At 39.8% G+C, this 16,451-nt stretch overlaps 1 protein-coding gene across 1 annotated transcript in view; it reads right to left on the bottom strand.

Moving 5' to 3' along the window:
- The window catches only part of ADARB2 (adenosine deaminase RNA specific B2 (inactive)), a 298,031-nt gene that overhangs the window by 33,882 nt on the left and 247,698 nt on the right, over positions 1-16,451 (bottom strand). Inside the window, exon 5 of the mRNA XM_065731583.1 lies at positions 3,846-4,014. Coding sequence (XP_065587655.1) covers positions 3,846-4,014 — 169 coding nt within the window. The remainder of the gene's footprint in view (positions 1-3,845; positions 4,015-16,451) is intronic.

Below are 16,451 nucleotides of genomic sequence, written 5' to 3'. Positions count from 1 at the left end.
ACAAAGCCATGAAGAATGAGCCCACAGCGAGTGTACAAATGGAATTCATTCAGTGAGTGACATTAGTGTGTCACTTCCCACTTTAGCCACATTGGTGGTGGCTAAAAGAGCAGAATTTGTCCTCATTTACCTGTTATGACTCATTGCTAGAGAGTTAGCAAACTCAATATAAACTTTTATGAATGTGGTAAATTTAATCTTGTGTTTAAGTTAATTATTTAACATGCATGCATATGTTTTGAGCTGATAGCAAGAACACTTTAGAACGTGCTTGTGGTTTAATATATGTGAGAACTGAGAAGATATTTTAGCATGTATATGTAGTTATAGGGAGTTTCTAGTGCTTCATACATCACTTGGCATAGAGCACAGCATCCTGCAGAAACTAACAGAGGGCTAGAAAAGGTTGTGTTCATTGAGAAGATAAAAGGACAAAAATAATAAATAGTAGATCTTCGGCAAACAGGTTTTTTTTTTTCCTGGAAAAAAAATTGACTGGACTGGATGAAGACTATTCCTTACTTTTAAGATCAACAGTAGTTTGCATCTGAATCTCTTGAAGTACTTCTGGCAAAATCATTCCTCTAACACCTGTAGAGCTGCTGTAACTGTAAGACTGTTGCAGTGTTGATTTATTTTAAAAATAGCTTGTTAGTTTTAGTTTTCTTTAGTAAAGAAATGTTGGATTTTTTTCTCCCCTGTTGGCCTGTTGATACAAATAAACCCACTGAGGTCAATGTGACTTTTACAGCCATCATTGTGAGATAATCAGACTATGATATTTGTGTACCTTTTGATGGTGAATTTTAGAGAAAGCTTCTCAAAAGATCTTTCTCATCCTTCTTTTGTACATCAGAAAAGTCAAGTCTTACTTTTCATCTTTTCCATGAAAGTACCGAGAACTTGAGGATTACAGTTGTCATAAAAATGAAATCTGGGAGGGGTAGGAGTTTTAATCAGACTGGTTAGAAACTGTTGGGTTTTAGTTATGCTTTTAGCTTTTATTTAACTCAAGCTCTAGACAATGAATTGTTGAAAGAAAGTTTCCTTTTGAAGTAGTTGTCACTCTTGCTTCTTAGAGAGGATAAAGTTCCCATTCTGGAACTCTCTTTCAAAAGAAAATTCGGAAAGCTGCGCCTCTAGCATTTAACAATATGAAGAGAAAGAAAAAATGTAATTTACATATTGCTGCAACTTTGGCTTGTGGATGGAACTACACCATGTTCACATAACTGAAGCCATCACCCTATACTCTCTTTACAGCATTGTAAATGAATTACCCCAGTACATGACAATTCATCTTCAATAAATACCTTAATTAGGTCTGCTGAGTCACACTCCACAGGTGCCCATCTCACTCCTGAGCACATAGGAGCCTTGGGGTATCCAGTCCACACTTGGCTGACTAACTTGTAGGCATTTCAGGCAAGGTGTTAAGAACTAAATTCAGCTCAGTGACTCCACTTCCCCTGGACATTCATCCTCAGTCTTGACCCTCTCTCTCTCCAGCCTCTTTGTCTCTACTCTTTGAAGCTTTCAAGCTACATTCAGAGAAGCAGAAGTTTTGCATTCATTGAAGTCAATGGCATGATTTCTTAATGCTGGACAAATGGTTCCTTTACAACAATAATGTCACAGTGAAAGATAAGTCTTGTATTGGAAAATCCTGAAGTATGAAATCCATGTATGGAAATCAGTTTGAGCAGGTAGGGTTGGTGGGAAGACGTGTGACAAAGAGGGAATGATGTCCCATTGAATAATCTTTCCTGTTTCATAGGGAGAGATGGAAAATATAAGCTCTTTGAGCCTGTGATATGTACTATGCTTTCTTTATATTTTTATTTAGGGAATCATCTTTTTTGTTTCAGTTTGTACACCAGTCTGTACAACAAGTTCCTGGCCCAGGAGAGAGAGGACTTGAATTTGAGCTAGGTCAAGGCAAATGCACAACAACTTAGAAGTCCTAAGTCCTAGGAGCTAGTATGTGGGGAGTCAAAGTGAAGCTGAATTAACATATCTGTCCTAAAAAAACTGTCTTAGCTATGCAGCAGCATCACATTGCTTCTCTGGTAGCGAGAGTAGTTTTTTTTTTTTTTAAAGGAAGTGTGTAAATATGATTTCTGTATGCATATGATTTCTATATGCAGAAAATGATTTTTTGTTTAAATTTCATTTTGAAAGCTCTCATTTTCTCACTATGTGGTGAAGCTCCTGTTGATGGTAAAACTGAGCGCAGCAATAAATACTGGAATTGGAAAAAATATTACAGCACACAGTTTTGCTTCCACATGGCCTTAAAGAAAGAAAAACTTGATTTGGCAATATCTCTAGCTCTGTCTTTCAAAGCTGCTTAGCCTTGACAATTTTGATTGAGATTTTTATTATTTGTGCTGGTCAGAGAAGTGATGGTGTCTGATCTTGACTGAACAGGGAGCGATTTGAAGTTACTGTGAAAAGAGCTTGTGCTGCACTGAGGATTCTCTTAACAAAAGACTGTTAACATTGATCCAAATAAAATAATAATATGACTGAACATGTTAGGGATGTGAATCAATACAATAGTTTGAGATACAGTGGTAACACTTGTTTCCCAAGAGACTGTAGCACAAAGCAAGAACTAGGGTTGCTACACTGCTGAAAACATAATTTAATGTAAACTTGACAGCAATTCAGATTGAAATAGAGAGAATATTGTTTTTGATTAAACCCTTCAGGGCTTTTGTCCTCCTTTGTTAGCCAAGCTCATCTACTCAATATACTCTTCTCTTCAGTCCCAGCCTGAAGTGAAAATAACCACTATTCCTGTTATCATTGCTTTGGAGTTGACAATATTATAGGGGCTCACAAGAGCACACAGATTAATCGTTGTACCTGTGACCTGGTGCAAAGCTTTCTGAAAACAAAGGGAGTTTTTGCACCAAGGTTAATGACCTTAGATAAAATCCTATCAAAATACAAGCAAGAATGTAGGGAAGAGGTATGGTCTATAGATAAGGGCTTTTTATTTTCTTTCTTTGCTTCCCTCTTTACTTTCTTGGTTTCTTCCATATAAGTAAATGTCACCTCAGCTTGACTTCTGCTTGGATTTCATAGGATCAAATAATAATCCAAACTGGAAGGGACCTTAAGACTCTAGAACAACCCACTGCTCAAATCAGGGTCATCTTGAGACAGTTTAAACCAGATGGCACAAGACTTTATTACATTGGGTTTTGAAAACCTCCAAGATGGAAGAGAGACTGAACAACTCTGCTGGGTGCCTTGGTCCACTGCTTTTCTCCTTTATATATATATAAATATATATATTTCTCCTTATATCAAGACTGAGCTTCTCTTATTTAAGTGCTGGCCAGTAATCTGTCATCTTCCTACTTTGCACGTCAGTAAAAGCCTCAGCTCCATGTTACTGTACTATTAACTCTTTGGTTCTCTGGTGAATCAATGAAAGCATTAGCTATCAGTAAATCACTTCCTTGAGGTATTTCAGTATAGCAAATGAGAAAGGAAAATGTCTACAGTGAGCAGAATGACCTCCTTTCAGTGTCTGGACAGTGAGTGATGTTAGTAAGCTTTCATGTAAGGATTCGTACAAAATTGTTGTAGGCTTCATAAAACACAGCTTTATGAGACATGTCTAATTGCTACTGAAAGAAACCAGGTAAAGTAAAGAAGCTCATGACCCCACACTCCATACTGTCTAATACTCTTTTTGTACTGTACAGTATATTGGTCCTTGATCAGCCAAAGACTCAGAAACAACAACATAAAGAAAAAAGTATTTCAAATGCTTGGAGGATGGATCTATGCCACTGAAGGCAATGTAAGCATCAACAAAATTCATTTACCTTAAGTGTAGCTCCAGCTGTGAGTAGAGGAAGTGAATAAATGCCCTTCTTGCCACAATTTCTGCATGGCAGTCATTGACCACCAGCCCTTGGTCATTAATGTATTCCCCATTTATACATTTGGTACCCGATGACAGCACAATAACCTGAGCTTGCCTGATGTCCAAACCTGCAGAAAGAAAAGCAAGAAGGTTGTGAAATTGCCTGGAGGTGAGCATTATATCATAACTGTTAAAGTTCTCATATCCGACACTTTGATGCGGCTGTAGAGACAGGCCTAATGGGATGCTTGGTGAGGAACAGACAGGGCTTTGGAATATGCAGGAATCTCACATTTCAGTGTTATTAGTGCAATAAGGTCTCTATTTCAGTCTTGCTGCTAATTCCAAGATAAAAGCTTGTCACCAAGTTTACTTGTTAAATCAATAACTACATCCTAGCAGTGCACATGCTGTAGAGAGGTAATAAAGAACTACTGCAGTGCTGATAAAAATGGCCAGGTTTTTATGAGCTGTTGAAGACATTTTCTGGTGGGAACACACACTCCCTGTAATGTTAGTTTTCATTGCTGTTGCACTAGAAGAGCAAAATAAAATGCAAGTAACACTTCTGGAACTGCTGTTTGAAACAGAACAAACAGAACTGATTCTCAGTACAGTCTCCTTTTTGTTTTCCTGAGATCAGTTTGATCAGTGCCTTTTTTACCGTGACCCCAGAGACTGAGCATCCCTTTCTCCATTCTCTGTCCAGATAATCATGAAAGGAAAGGAAAGATGTGCTTTTCTTGGTGCAATTAGGCACTTGCTAGGATTAAATTCTCATTGCTTTGGAGGTGGTGGGAAAATGCTCACAGAGTTCATCAGGACATGAGTTTCATTGAAAAAGTGATTCATTCAACCCTGCAAACAATTTGAAGGAAGACCTAAGAATGAATTGACTCCAAACTGAAATTATGTATTGAACAGCACACTTCAGAACACATCTCTTTAGAGAGAACAGAAGAGCAGCTCCTGAAGAAAAAACAAATAAATAGGGCTTTTTTTCTGGTATACAGGTGTTTCCACCAGGAATGACAAACCAGGTTAATAGGAACAGGCTGTGTTTGACAACTCATCATGTGTACTATAAGTACGCACAAGTACAGCAGAGCAATCCAAGCTACTGGGCCGGTTTGGTTGTGCCCAGTTAGTGCCACTGAGATACCCTCAGTGATCTGCTTAACCTCTGGCTGCTGCTCCAGGGAGGGGAGGGCATCCAGGATGCTGTGTGCCCTCCCAACTGTCTCACATGGATATCCATAATATGACTCAGTGGAAGAAAAGCCTGCCTTTAGGCACAAATAAAGCCCTCAAAGTTTTCACCATAGGGTGACTAGCGGCAAAATGTTTCTGGTTTTGAGACATATCGCTTGAGAATGAATACAAAATCCATCCATACATTTGCTTTGTCCTTATTCCTATGATCTGATTTTATCTGTTAAAAAGCTTTAGGAATTATTTTATAGGGTCAGTAATCTTTTCTTATGATGAAGTCTGTTGAGGAGCAGAAAGGAAGCAAAAAAATTGTAGAGATTTTTCAGGTCTGGGGCCACGTTCTCTCATAAGATCCATGGACTGGATCTGAGGAAACAGCAGAACAGAGAAGGAAAGAATATTTTAAACATAAAAGGCTGGTGCTGCTGGTAATGTATATACCAGGAAATGATTCTAAAATTATCTTACATCTATACCAATATGATAACTCCATCAGTAGTCCAAAAGGTTTGGCATTATCATGATATTATAGCATTGTGATTATTATGGGGAAGGTGTAAGTAGACTGAAAGATCAGTTAAACGTCTCATCTTCTGATCATGGCAGTCTCAGACAGAAGTCATTTTTGGTGCTAGTGAAAAAGTACACACCATGTACACCTGTGCCTGTAGTTTCATCTCTCATTACTAGAAATGTCTCTGTAATATTGTATGTGGCAGCATTCAAATAAAAAAAAATACACCAGAAAATACCCACAAAAGTTGAAGTTGTAAGATGTTTGCCTGCATGGGAGAATGCAATAGAGACATTCAAATAAGAAGTGTTTATACTTATCCTGGTTTTACTACTAATTAAGAAGTTGAAGTGGATAAATTGTTCCATCTATACAATGAAACATATTTTTCTTCTGTACGTCAGAATAACTGTGGTTCTTTAGGGGCATTGCCTTCATAAGAAAAGTAATGGGTTTAGGTCAGATTGATGCCCATCTGGTTAACTGTGTCCTTTCATGGGCTAATCCCAAGCATTTCATGAGGTATTGTATGTACTTCTTTCATTGCTTGGAGGGCTCGTGATAAGACTCAAGTTGTTTGTTGCTCTTTTTGTTTGTTTTTGGGCATTATTTGATTTATTTAGAAATGTTCACAGAATCTTATTTTCCACAGTAGAAACAAAAGAGCAGGAGGCAGTTCCCTAGTTCAGAAATCCACAGACCCTCCCTCTGCCTTTCTGAACCTGAAGAGCTTCATCGATACTCCCCAGGGCAGTGAGAACTACTGCTTCCTTCTCCTTTTATCCTGACTTTCTGCTCCTTTCACCTTCTGAAGTGTGAACTTCCTTTTCCCCTTTCACCCTGCAGTGGCTGTACCTGGCTGCAAAAAGACAGGGAGAACCATCTACAGGAGCCATCCTGCTCTTCAGTGGGTGTACTTCACTCATTCTCTGCCTCCTAGTCAGCCCAGATGAATTTTAATATTTCAAACACATTTTCTTTTCCACAAAAAATCTTCTGTTCTATCACGAGTGCGTGACGATTGACCTGTTCAGTTTTTTCTATAGGGTTTGGATTTGTTCACAAATAAAAAACAGTGATACGAAGGCACCCAGCACTTACTGATGAATGAGAATATGAATAATATGAATAACTGATATTGTTTGCTATCATAATGTTTATCCACACAGTAATAGCAAAGTGTGCTAAGAATGTTTGTTCTTGAGTGAATTAGCTCCATATGTTAGCTTTCAATGATACAGGGCCCAGCAGGTAGTCATGTGCAGACAGCACCTGGGGTATCTGCCAGGCCTGGCAATGTGCACCCATTTCCACAACATCACTTTGATGTTGCCCAGGGCTGGAGTCAACAGTTTCCAAGAATGCAGAACTGGTCCGAGTGTTAAACATTAGAAGTCTCTATGTATTTTTCATTTACAATGACAGAAAATATAAGCCATGTTCCTCCATTCTCATAAATACCCAAGAGTTAAGTCTCACTATGAAGGCACTCAGAAACACAGGTGTACATGACTTATGCATCAGCTCTGAAATATTTACACCTCACTGGAGAGCCAAATGGAGAAAGCGATATGTGACCAATATACCACTGCTCAACACTACCTGTGAGAGCACCCTGCATTGTGAGAAATGTGTCCAATAGCCTGACAGCTTCCCAATGTGTTTGGGGACATATATGTTAATAAGTTATTCTCTCACTGCCTTATTTTATATGTGCATAGATTTGGAGGTTTACCACTGTGAAATGCTTGATATTGCTTTAAATGAACATAGGAGGAATTTGTCTCTGAGAATGAGAGATATGATGCTCAGTTGATGAAGGAAAATTTTGAGTGTTCACATTGGCATTTTAGGCAGTATTTCGAGCTCTTGAGTCTACAGAGGTTCTTCGGTGATTCAGAATTCAGAAGATCTTCTACATGTTTGTGCATTACTAAATCTTCGTATTAATATTCCACAGAATCACAGAATCATGAGATTGTAGGGGTTGGAAGAGATCTCTGGAGATCACCTAGTCCAACCCACTGTCAAAGCGGGTCCCTACAGCAGGTCACACAGGTAGATGTCCAGCTGGGTTTTGAATACTTCACATTTCTCAAGTGGTTTCTGTTTACAAATATCGTTACCTCCTAAACACTGATTAATTTAACCTCTACAATTTGCCATACCTACAGCGCTCATCTTTTAAGTTATGCTGAGGAATTCATTGGGTGTGACAAAATCCTAGCTCCAACCTGGCACTATTAGCCATTTATCACCTCTCTGCTTGGGGGAATGCATCAGGATATAACCCCAGAGCAGGATTATTCTCATCAAAACCCATGTTCTTTTTGAGGGAAGCCAGCCTCAGACTAAAGACCCAGGAATCTCACTGTGTTCAGGAGATTTGACAAACAAGAAGAAATGGGCTACATTATTATGACCTTAACTCCTGACCCGTTGATTGTCAGAGTACATGAACCATTTCCTTCCCTCACTGCCTTGTGTGAAAGTAATGTTTGAGAAGACATTAGGTTAAAAGCAACTAGGTGAGCAATTTATAACATGCACCGGCATTAAGTTTCTATTATTTGCCTAAAGACTCTTAATAGCTTTCAATTTGAAGAGGAAATGGAGCAGGGGAAGGAAAACTGGGGAGCTGTGTCAGTGTGTAGGCTGGGGACTGGATAATACTATGTTCACAAGGAGAGCAAGAAGAGAATTTGCCACCTTTTCCAAAATGGCACCAATTAATTAGTTGCATTATGGAACAAAAATACAGTCATAAACACCTCACCTACTCTGATGTCAGATCCCATCTAATGATCTGGTGAAGTAATGAGTCCTCTTGGAGCTTTCAAGTTCAGGCAGGCTGTGTCCCTTTTCACAGCAAGGGGGGAACCTCAACCCCCCTCATACACATCTTTTTGTGTCAACGATACCCAGGCCTTCACATCATAGCTTATCAGAGGCCACTTTTGGTTTCCTGATGCCAGTGGTGGGATTCATTTCAGCTATTTGTAGTAACTAGAGTTTAGATGTCTGCACCTGAGCTAATTGTTGCAATCTTTCTTTACAGTCAATGTAGAGAAACTTTCCTGGGAGGTGATTCATCTGGCCTATTTTAGATAGTCTGAGTTTGTAATGCCACTTTCTCATTGTGAACTCTGAAGACTTGTAACCGAACAGCAGCAGCACAGTTTTATACATTGCAGACAGCTGCATGTGGTAAGATTTCTCTTACATACATTCATTCATGAATCAAAACTTCCCAAATCATGAAAGGGTCAGCAAAGCAAAACTAATGCCTTTCAATTTTATTTTATTTTATTTTTTTCATAGAACCATAGCATTGTTTGAGTTTGAAGGGACCCTTAAAGGTCATCTTGTCCAACTCTTGTACAATGAACAGGGACACCTACAGCTAGATCAGGTTGCTCAGAGCCCTGTCCACCTGACCTCGAATGTCTCTATGGATGGGGCGATCTGTGCTAGTGTCTCATCACTCTTACTGTAAAAACTTAATCCTTATAACCAACCTAAATCTCCCCTCTTTTATTTTGAAATCATTTACCCTCGACTTATCACTACAAACCCTGCAAAAGAATCTGTTTCCTTCCTTCTTATGCTCCCCCTTTAGACACTGAAAGGCTGCCACCATGTTCCCCCAAAGCTTTCTCTTCTCCAGGCTGAACAGCCTCAGCTCTCTCAGTCTGTCCTCATACAGAGATGTTCCATCACTTGGATCATTTTTGTGGCCCTTCTCTGGATGTGTTTCAACAGGTCGATGTCTCTCCTGTACTGAGGACTCAAAATCTGGGCACAGTACTCCAGGTGAGATCTCACAGCACATAGTAGAGGGGCAGGATCACTTCCCTTGACCTGCAGACCATGCTTCTTTTGATGAAACCCAGGATACTGTTGGCTTTCTGGGCTGCAAGGGCACATTGCTGGGTCATGCTCAGCTTGCCATCCACCAGTATCCCCAGGTGCTTTTCAACAGAGATGTACATTCCCCAGCTTGTACTGATAGTGAGGGTTGCCACAACCAGAGTTCAAGACCTTGCATTTGGATTTGTTGAACTTCATGAGATTCTCCTTGGCCCACTGCTCAAGCCTATCTATGTCTCTCTGTATGGCATCCCATCCTTTGAGTGTGTCAACCACACCGTATATCTGCAAACTTGCTAAGGTAATTTTTCATTTTCTTTTCCCCACAGCAATTGATAATATTTATATATATACATATTATATATATAATCTATCTATCTATATATATATCATATTAATGTCAATGTACTTATAGATTGTCATACTGTCCTGAGCTGGGCTACTACACAAATAAAACAAACAATACTGTTTTTCCCACATGAACTCCTGAAATATCAGTCTCGCAGCCACAGAGATTGAACAGAGTGCTTCAGAAAGATACTGACAGAGAGATAGTAAACAAGAAAAGTATGTATATTTACTCAGAAAATAAGTTGGATTTGGAGAACTGGATGGCATGTTATGGACTACAGTTATGAGCTCAGCCATGGTCATAAATGCAAACTGTCTGCACCCATCTGTTTCCAGACACAGCTCTACCAATAAAAACAGTAGCAGAGTTTTGGCTGGTCTAATTGATGCTTCAGCTGACTTTAATAGAATTACTCTCACTTCTAGTGTGCTGTGATCATTAAGACCTTTTATAATTCAGAATTCATAGCTCTGCATATTTATGTGTTGGGAAAGGAAAATCAAAATCAGTAGGTAATTGCAAGAGATGTCGACTGCTACCTGCAATCAGAAAACAGCGCTTGGTGGCACGAAACTTGAATCACACCTGCCGTATGTTGGAGAACTTTGTGAAAATCAGTGGGCTTAATTCACATTGAACAGAATGGCGTTTGTAACTGCTAATGCCAGCTTACAACTGGGATCACACTTTGGCTTCCCAGCAGCTGGCATAACATGGAGAGAAACATTAGTGAGTGTGCATGTAAGAATTTCATTGTATGTTTTAGACCCAGCTAGTAGTAATGAAATCTATCTTCTGTTTCAACTTGACACTGTGAAGACATCTTGCTGCCTGGAATGTATTAATTTTAAATTAGGAAAACAAACAAACAAAAAACCTAGAAAAATCAGGTGTGAATAATTAAAAAAAAAACAACCTCCACCTCTTTTATTGGGTTGGAGACAACTGACACAAAATACTGCGCAGTGAAAAGGAAATCCAGAATAATGATGGTGTAACATCAGTTCTTGTGAATAATTCATGGGGTACAATTTCATGTTATTTTAAATGGTGCAGCTTCTCTTTCTGATAAGCAATAATTTTATGTTCTTTCTTTACCTTTTTTAACAAGTCAGTCAAAAGGATTGTCTATTGTTATCAGAAAAATAGTGTATTTGGAATAATTTTCAAGGCAGCTTAATAGAGCTCTGATCACAGAGGAGTTTTTTTAATCCCTTCTACTCATAACTGAATAAGTTCAGGTTTCCATTTCAGGTTTATTTAGGGAAGGAAAAAACTTTGATGCTACATAGTCCTGACAAGTCCTGCATTATTTTCTGCTATCTCCTTCCATAGCAGCTCTACCATATCCACAGAATGGCTTCAATTTTGTAATAGGAGATAGTCAAGATATGAAAAGGCAGTGACATAGGAAAACTGCCCCTGGGGACATGACAGGGGTGCATGACCTCCCCAGGATGGGTCCCTGAGAGCCACAGGGTACAGACTGGGGCCACATGCAAAATGCTTCTACATAAAAGGCAAAGAACTCTTCTCCCTGTGCCCTCCAAAATATCCCTGGAATTTTTCAAGAATGACACAGATATGACCGAGGGACATGGTTTAGTGGGAATGGTGGTGATGGATTGATGTCTAGACCAGACAATCTTAGTGATCTTTTCAAACCTTAATGGGACTGTGGTTCTGTGAAAACAACAGGAAATGCACACACTGCTCTGAAAAAAGAGCTGAAATATTTGCCCTCTTCAGTTGTGCTTGCTTGGGGGTCAGTCTATGACTAGCAGTGAAGGATGTCCTCACCCATGTCCATCAATCTGGGCTAGTTCCAGCTGCCATGTAATTTGGTGATGCACTACATCTCCCTCTTCTTAGATTTTAAGAGCAGTGCCATCAACATGGTGAAATCAAGGGAGCCAAGGCTCTAGAGACATGTGCATGGCACAGCCTGCTCTGGCCACAGGTTTACTTCCATCACTGGGAGCTCTGCTGTCCCCAGCTCTGTGTAGGGAAAAAAACAACACTAAGCACTCCAAAAAATGGATACGCAGCCATATGACAAGAAGTGTACAGAGCAGGTACATTTTACAGTATGTGTTGAGCTACTGGCAGTATCAGTTTGCCAGTCATAAAGACTGCAATGGGTCTGAACAACCGACAAACACATAGCTAGCAAATAGTAGGAATACAGCAGTTACTAGCAGTGGAGTTAAAGATATTTAGAGGTGTAAATGGAATGCAGACTTTGAAATGCTGGAGTTGTGCAGAGATTCCTTTTTCTGCTGTCAAAATACTGTAGGTTATGTGAAAGAGAGTATGTAGCGTTTCTGTGGGAGGATCAGGTGCAAAGGGAGCTGCTGTTGGGTAATCCTGCTGAGGGCTGATGTCTGCAATGTTCCTCATATTCCTTAGTTGGACAGCAGGGGTAACCACTGGAAGCCAGGCCCATGGTTTTGTATGAGAACAGTCATGCCTCTGCTTTCACAAATGGGAATTCACAGTTTTCCATAGTACCACTAGGCACTGCTTTGTGAACAAAGCCCAGGTCCAATTTCAGTAGAAGAAAAAATTCCTTTCTGACACAAGATAGTTTTGAACAGCTCAGTCAGATCTCCTGATCCCAGTCAAAGAGCTCTTGCACCTAATTCATTTTGCGAGATGCTCCTATGCAAGTCTTTCCAGTAAGTCTCCTTTCAGACCAGAAAAAAATTGGTATGTGGTTGCCCACGTGGAGGTGAATCAGAAAATGGGTAAAACTGCAGAGGGCTGCAGAAAAGAGTGATCTAGCCAGAAATAGTGCAAAAATTAAATGTGAAAGTCTTTGGTAGGCAATACCTGTGAAAGTGGTCTAAATGCCTACAAGTAACAGGAGGGTACAAACCCCAAAAAGAGAGGTGGGTACCAAATGCACAAATGTAGGGCTGTGAGACTGAGGACCTTGGATGAAATTGCAGAAAATAAAAAGCAGCCCAAATAACTGGTGAGAATGATTAACAATGATGTCTATTAGAGTAGAAAGCTTTCCCAAAGTAGTGTTGAAAGCCACGTTGGTAATTGATTCATTTAAATCGAGATCAGAAAAATATACTCAGGAATGCACTACAGGGAACCATCTTGTACTTGCAGGGAAATGGACTGGTGTCTCCCAGTTCTCATTTCCACGGACCATTTCTCTCCTTTCCTTAGCAGACAGAAAGTAGAAAATACCATCAACTCTGATTCTGAAAAGAATGGAAGGAAATGGTGCTGTGCTTGCAAGACTCCCCTTCCCTTCCCTTCCCTTCCCTTCCCTTCCCTTCCCTTCCCTTCCCTTCCCTTCCCTTCCCTTCCCTTCCCTTCCCTTCCCTTCCCTTCCCTTCCCTTCCCTTCCCTTCCCTTCCCTTCCCTTCCCTTCCCTTCCCTTCCCTTCCCTTCCCTTCCCTTCCCTTCCCTTCCCTTCCCTTCCCTTCCCTTCCCTTCCCTTCCCTTCCCTTCCCTTCCCTTCCCTTCCCTTCCCTTCCCTTCCCTTCCCTTCCCTTCCCTTCCCTTCTTCCCTCTTTCTCTCTATGGAGTTTGGAAATCTGGAAGATTAGAAGAGAGGAGGAACAGTCAGCGCAGACCTCCACATGCTTTGCCCCATTTCAAGTCCATAAGGACTAAATTAACAGAGGCAGAATCAATGTTATTTCAGGGTCCTATCATGTGAGTGGGAACATCAATTCTCTTCAGGAATAGAGCAATTCAGCCACTTACAGACAACTTCTAATTTTAAAACAGGACTGAATAGCACTTTCCTTGCGGTTATGCATGCAGATATCTCTTTCTCTAATAAATGCCATGACACTGATATCTAAGTATTGAGTAAATTGACAGTCTTCTGTACTAGTGAGATCCTTAATCGCAGTGAGAAAGACTGAAATACTGCATGTGGGTTTTGGCAGGTAAGTATAGAAGAAACTTATTCTTAAATATTCTTTCTTGAGTATACTTCCATTTTGAAAATTATTTTTTCACTGGGCTACAGAGAAATCCAGTCATTGATATCCCTAAGCTTTTATTCACTGAAGAAATGTCAACTTTCAGTTCAGATGCATTGTCTGTGTTGGGACTGGACAATGTCCAGTCTGGCTTTCCACATAACAGAATGAAGATATGAACTTCCCAGCTCCTTGCTTCATACATGCAGGGACAAAAACAGATTGTCTGCTTTCCATTTTCATGTTTTATGTTAATTATCATCACCTAGTGGCCAATGAAGCAATGTGTATCTCAAAACCAGGGCTTTGCCTGCATTCGGGTTTTGAGAGGTATCAGTTGCTATTTCATCCAGAAATATTCAACAAATACAATACAACAAGAATCAAAAGGTCCAGAGACAGTCTCTGATTTGGGTTGAATGGGTCAATATCTGGGAAGAACCAGCTGCTCTGAAATGGAAACTGACCAGCGGCCACAGGGAGGGGGTGGAGATGTCTGCCTCCGGAGTGCTTCACATGCCTACAGCTTATGCAATATGTGGAACATGGGGAATCAATTCTCTCCTCAGGTTGGGTCATTCTCCCTTGGGAGTTGCTAAACTTGAAGAGAGAAGAGGACATTCTCTCATGTTCTTGTTGGATCTCTGTTACCAAACAGCAAGGAGGACAGTTAGGTTAGACAGTAGCAGCAAGGAAGGGCTGGAGTACTCACATGGAGAATGAAAGCCCTGTTTCTGTGGTGGTGCATGCATTTTTCTTATTTCTGTTTAATATAAAATATAAACTAGGGATAGGGAGTTGACTCAAAGCCTGTTTTTTCCCTTTCTTTGCAAGGGAAGTAGGCTACACAGTCACATCTCATCTCATATTTTCTGTCTATAAGACGATGGATCTTGAACTATTTTCTGCTCCTCAGCACCAATTTATCAAAAGAAACAGAGAAACACACTGTGCCACTCTCATGAGGAGAGTACTTGCAGCAGTACGCTTAAGCCAATGTTTTGAAAGAGGTGGTGAACCTGATGGAATCACAGTCTGAACCTCAGACTGTCCTTTGGGCTGGAAATCTGATTGTATTGGGTCACAGAAATCCCAGTATGCCCATTATAAATCCAGATTGTACAGTGTAGGAATAGAATTGCAACTGTGGAACATGGATGCTCTAATTGAATTTGGTCTTAGAGAAATTCCAAAGATTACTGCTTTAAGGTTACTAATGAGAGAAAAAGAGATTTCTGAGAAACACAATGACATGTATGGTTTCTAGCTAGGTAGAAACTAGCTATTGTTCTAGCTATTGTTTTAAAATGATTCAAGAAACCCCAGCACCTTGTGGCAATGTGTCAGAAGGGGACATGTATGCAGTGAATAACATTTCCAAGAATGACAGATGAGTTTGGGCCACCTCCTTAAGAGCATTAGGAACCAGAAGCTTAAGAGACCTCATGAGCTTTTCAAAAACATGTCAGCAGTTTGGGCACCCAATTTCCATTTCAGGAATCTAAGTCTCACTGAAAACCTGTGTCTCAGGAACACAGGCTCTCAGTATCCATCTAGCTATACTATGCAAATGAAAAGCTTGATTTCCTCCTGTGAACGTCTGCTTGAAGGGATTTGCCATACTGTGACTTACTCATAGTTCCTCTAACTGGTTTTTAGCTACTTGAATTAAATCTGGAATGGAGGAGATTGATTCTTTACATAGGGCCTGAATTTTCTACTGTATTTTACTAGTTTCAAACTTCCTACTTAAGCTAAAGAAGAGAAAGCAATTGGCCATCAATATTCTTGATTGTTCTTAGATGTCAGGCTTTATGAATCTTAATATACTGTAAAGATCTGTGGAGACATTTTGTCATCTTTACTTTTTTTTCTGTTATTCCACTCAGCAATTATTAAGATCTGTTCCATAAGGTATAGATGATAATTTCCCATCTTTTATCACAGCATGAAATTGCTATTTAGGGCTCTTTTGTCCAGTTCATCTTTATTTCATACAAGATAAGTGAAAAGACCTCCTAGTTTGCTTTTAACATCAAAATGATTGTCAGACTAAAAAAAAAAAGAAAAAAAAAAGAAGATAGAAGAAGAGAGAAAATTGAAATGAGAAATCAACTTATAACCTTTTTCTATGAATGCCATGCTCCTGTGAAAAGAACTGAACTTTCTTAATGCTTCATTTTTAACAGAAGGCATGACAAAAGGTTCCTATTGGTATTTAAACTGCTAAGATTTGTCAAACACAAATGGGAAAATAGTGTTTAAATAGCAGTCTCATTTTGCCTGTAGTAATTATGGGAGGGTTCTTTAGCAAAAAGGTCCTCAGCAATCATCTTTGCAATGAGCAGCAGATATTCTTTACTATGTTCATTGATTTCACGTAGAACACAAATGAATGCTCATATCTGTTCAGAGCTGGCAGAGGCAAACTGTCAGTGATGTGGATAAACGCTTTGAATGGTGCTTGTGTTTAGATTGCAGCACTCAGCATGAAATATGAAATTTGTCCCCCTGTATTTCTCAACACCCTTTTCTCCTTTCTCTTGGTCAGCTGTCTTTGTCTTTTTGTCCTGCAGGGTTGCCACCTTCAAAATATAAAAGTCAGACTCTGGCAATATTGACGGAAGGGCTAGTATGAATATTTGGAACACAGTGTTGTCCTGA

This window comes from Cyrtonyx montezumae, unplaced genomic scaffold, assembly GCF_038088225.1.
Source record: "Cyrtonyx montezumae isolate F1298 unplaced genomic scaffold, pur_monq_1.0 scaffold_14, whole genome shotgun sequence".
Classification (NCBI taxonomy): domain Eukaryota; kingdom Metazoa; phylum Chordata; class Aves; order Galliformes; family Odontophoridae; genus Cyrtonyx; species Cyrtonyx montezumae.
Note: the sequence above shows the minus strand (reverse complement) of the source record. Positions and strands in the feature narration are given on the sequence as shown.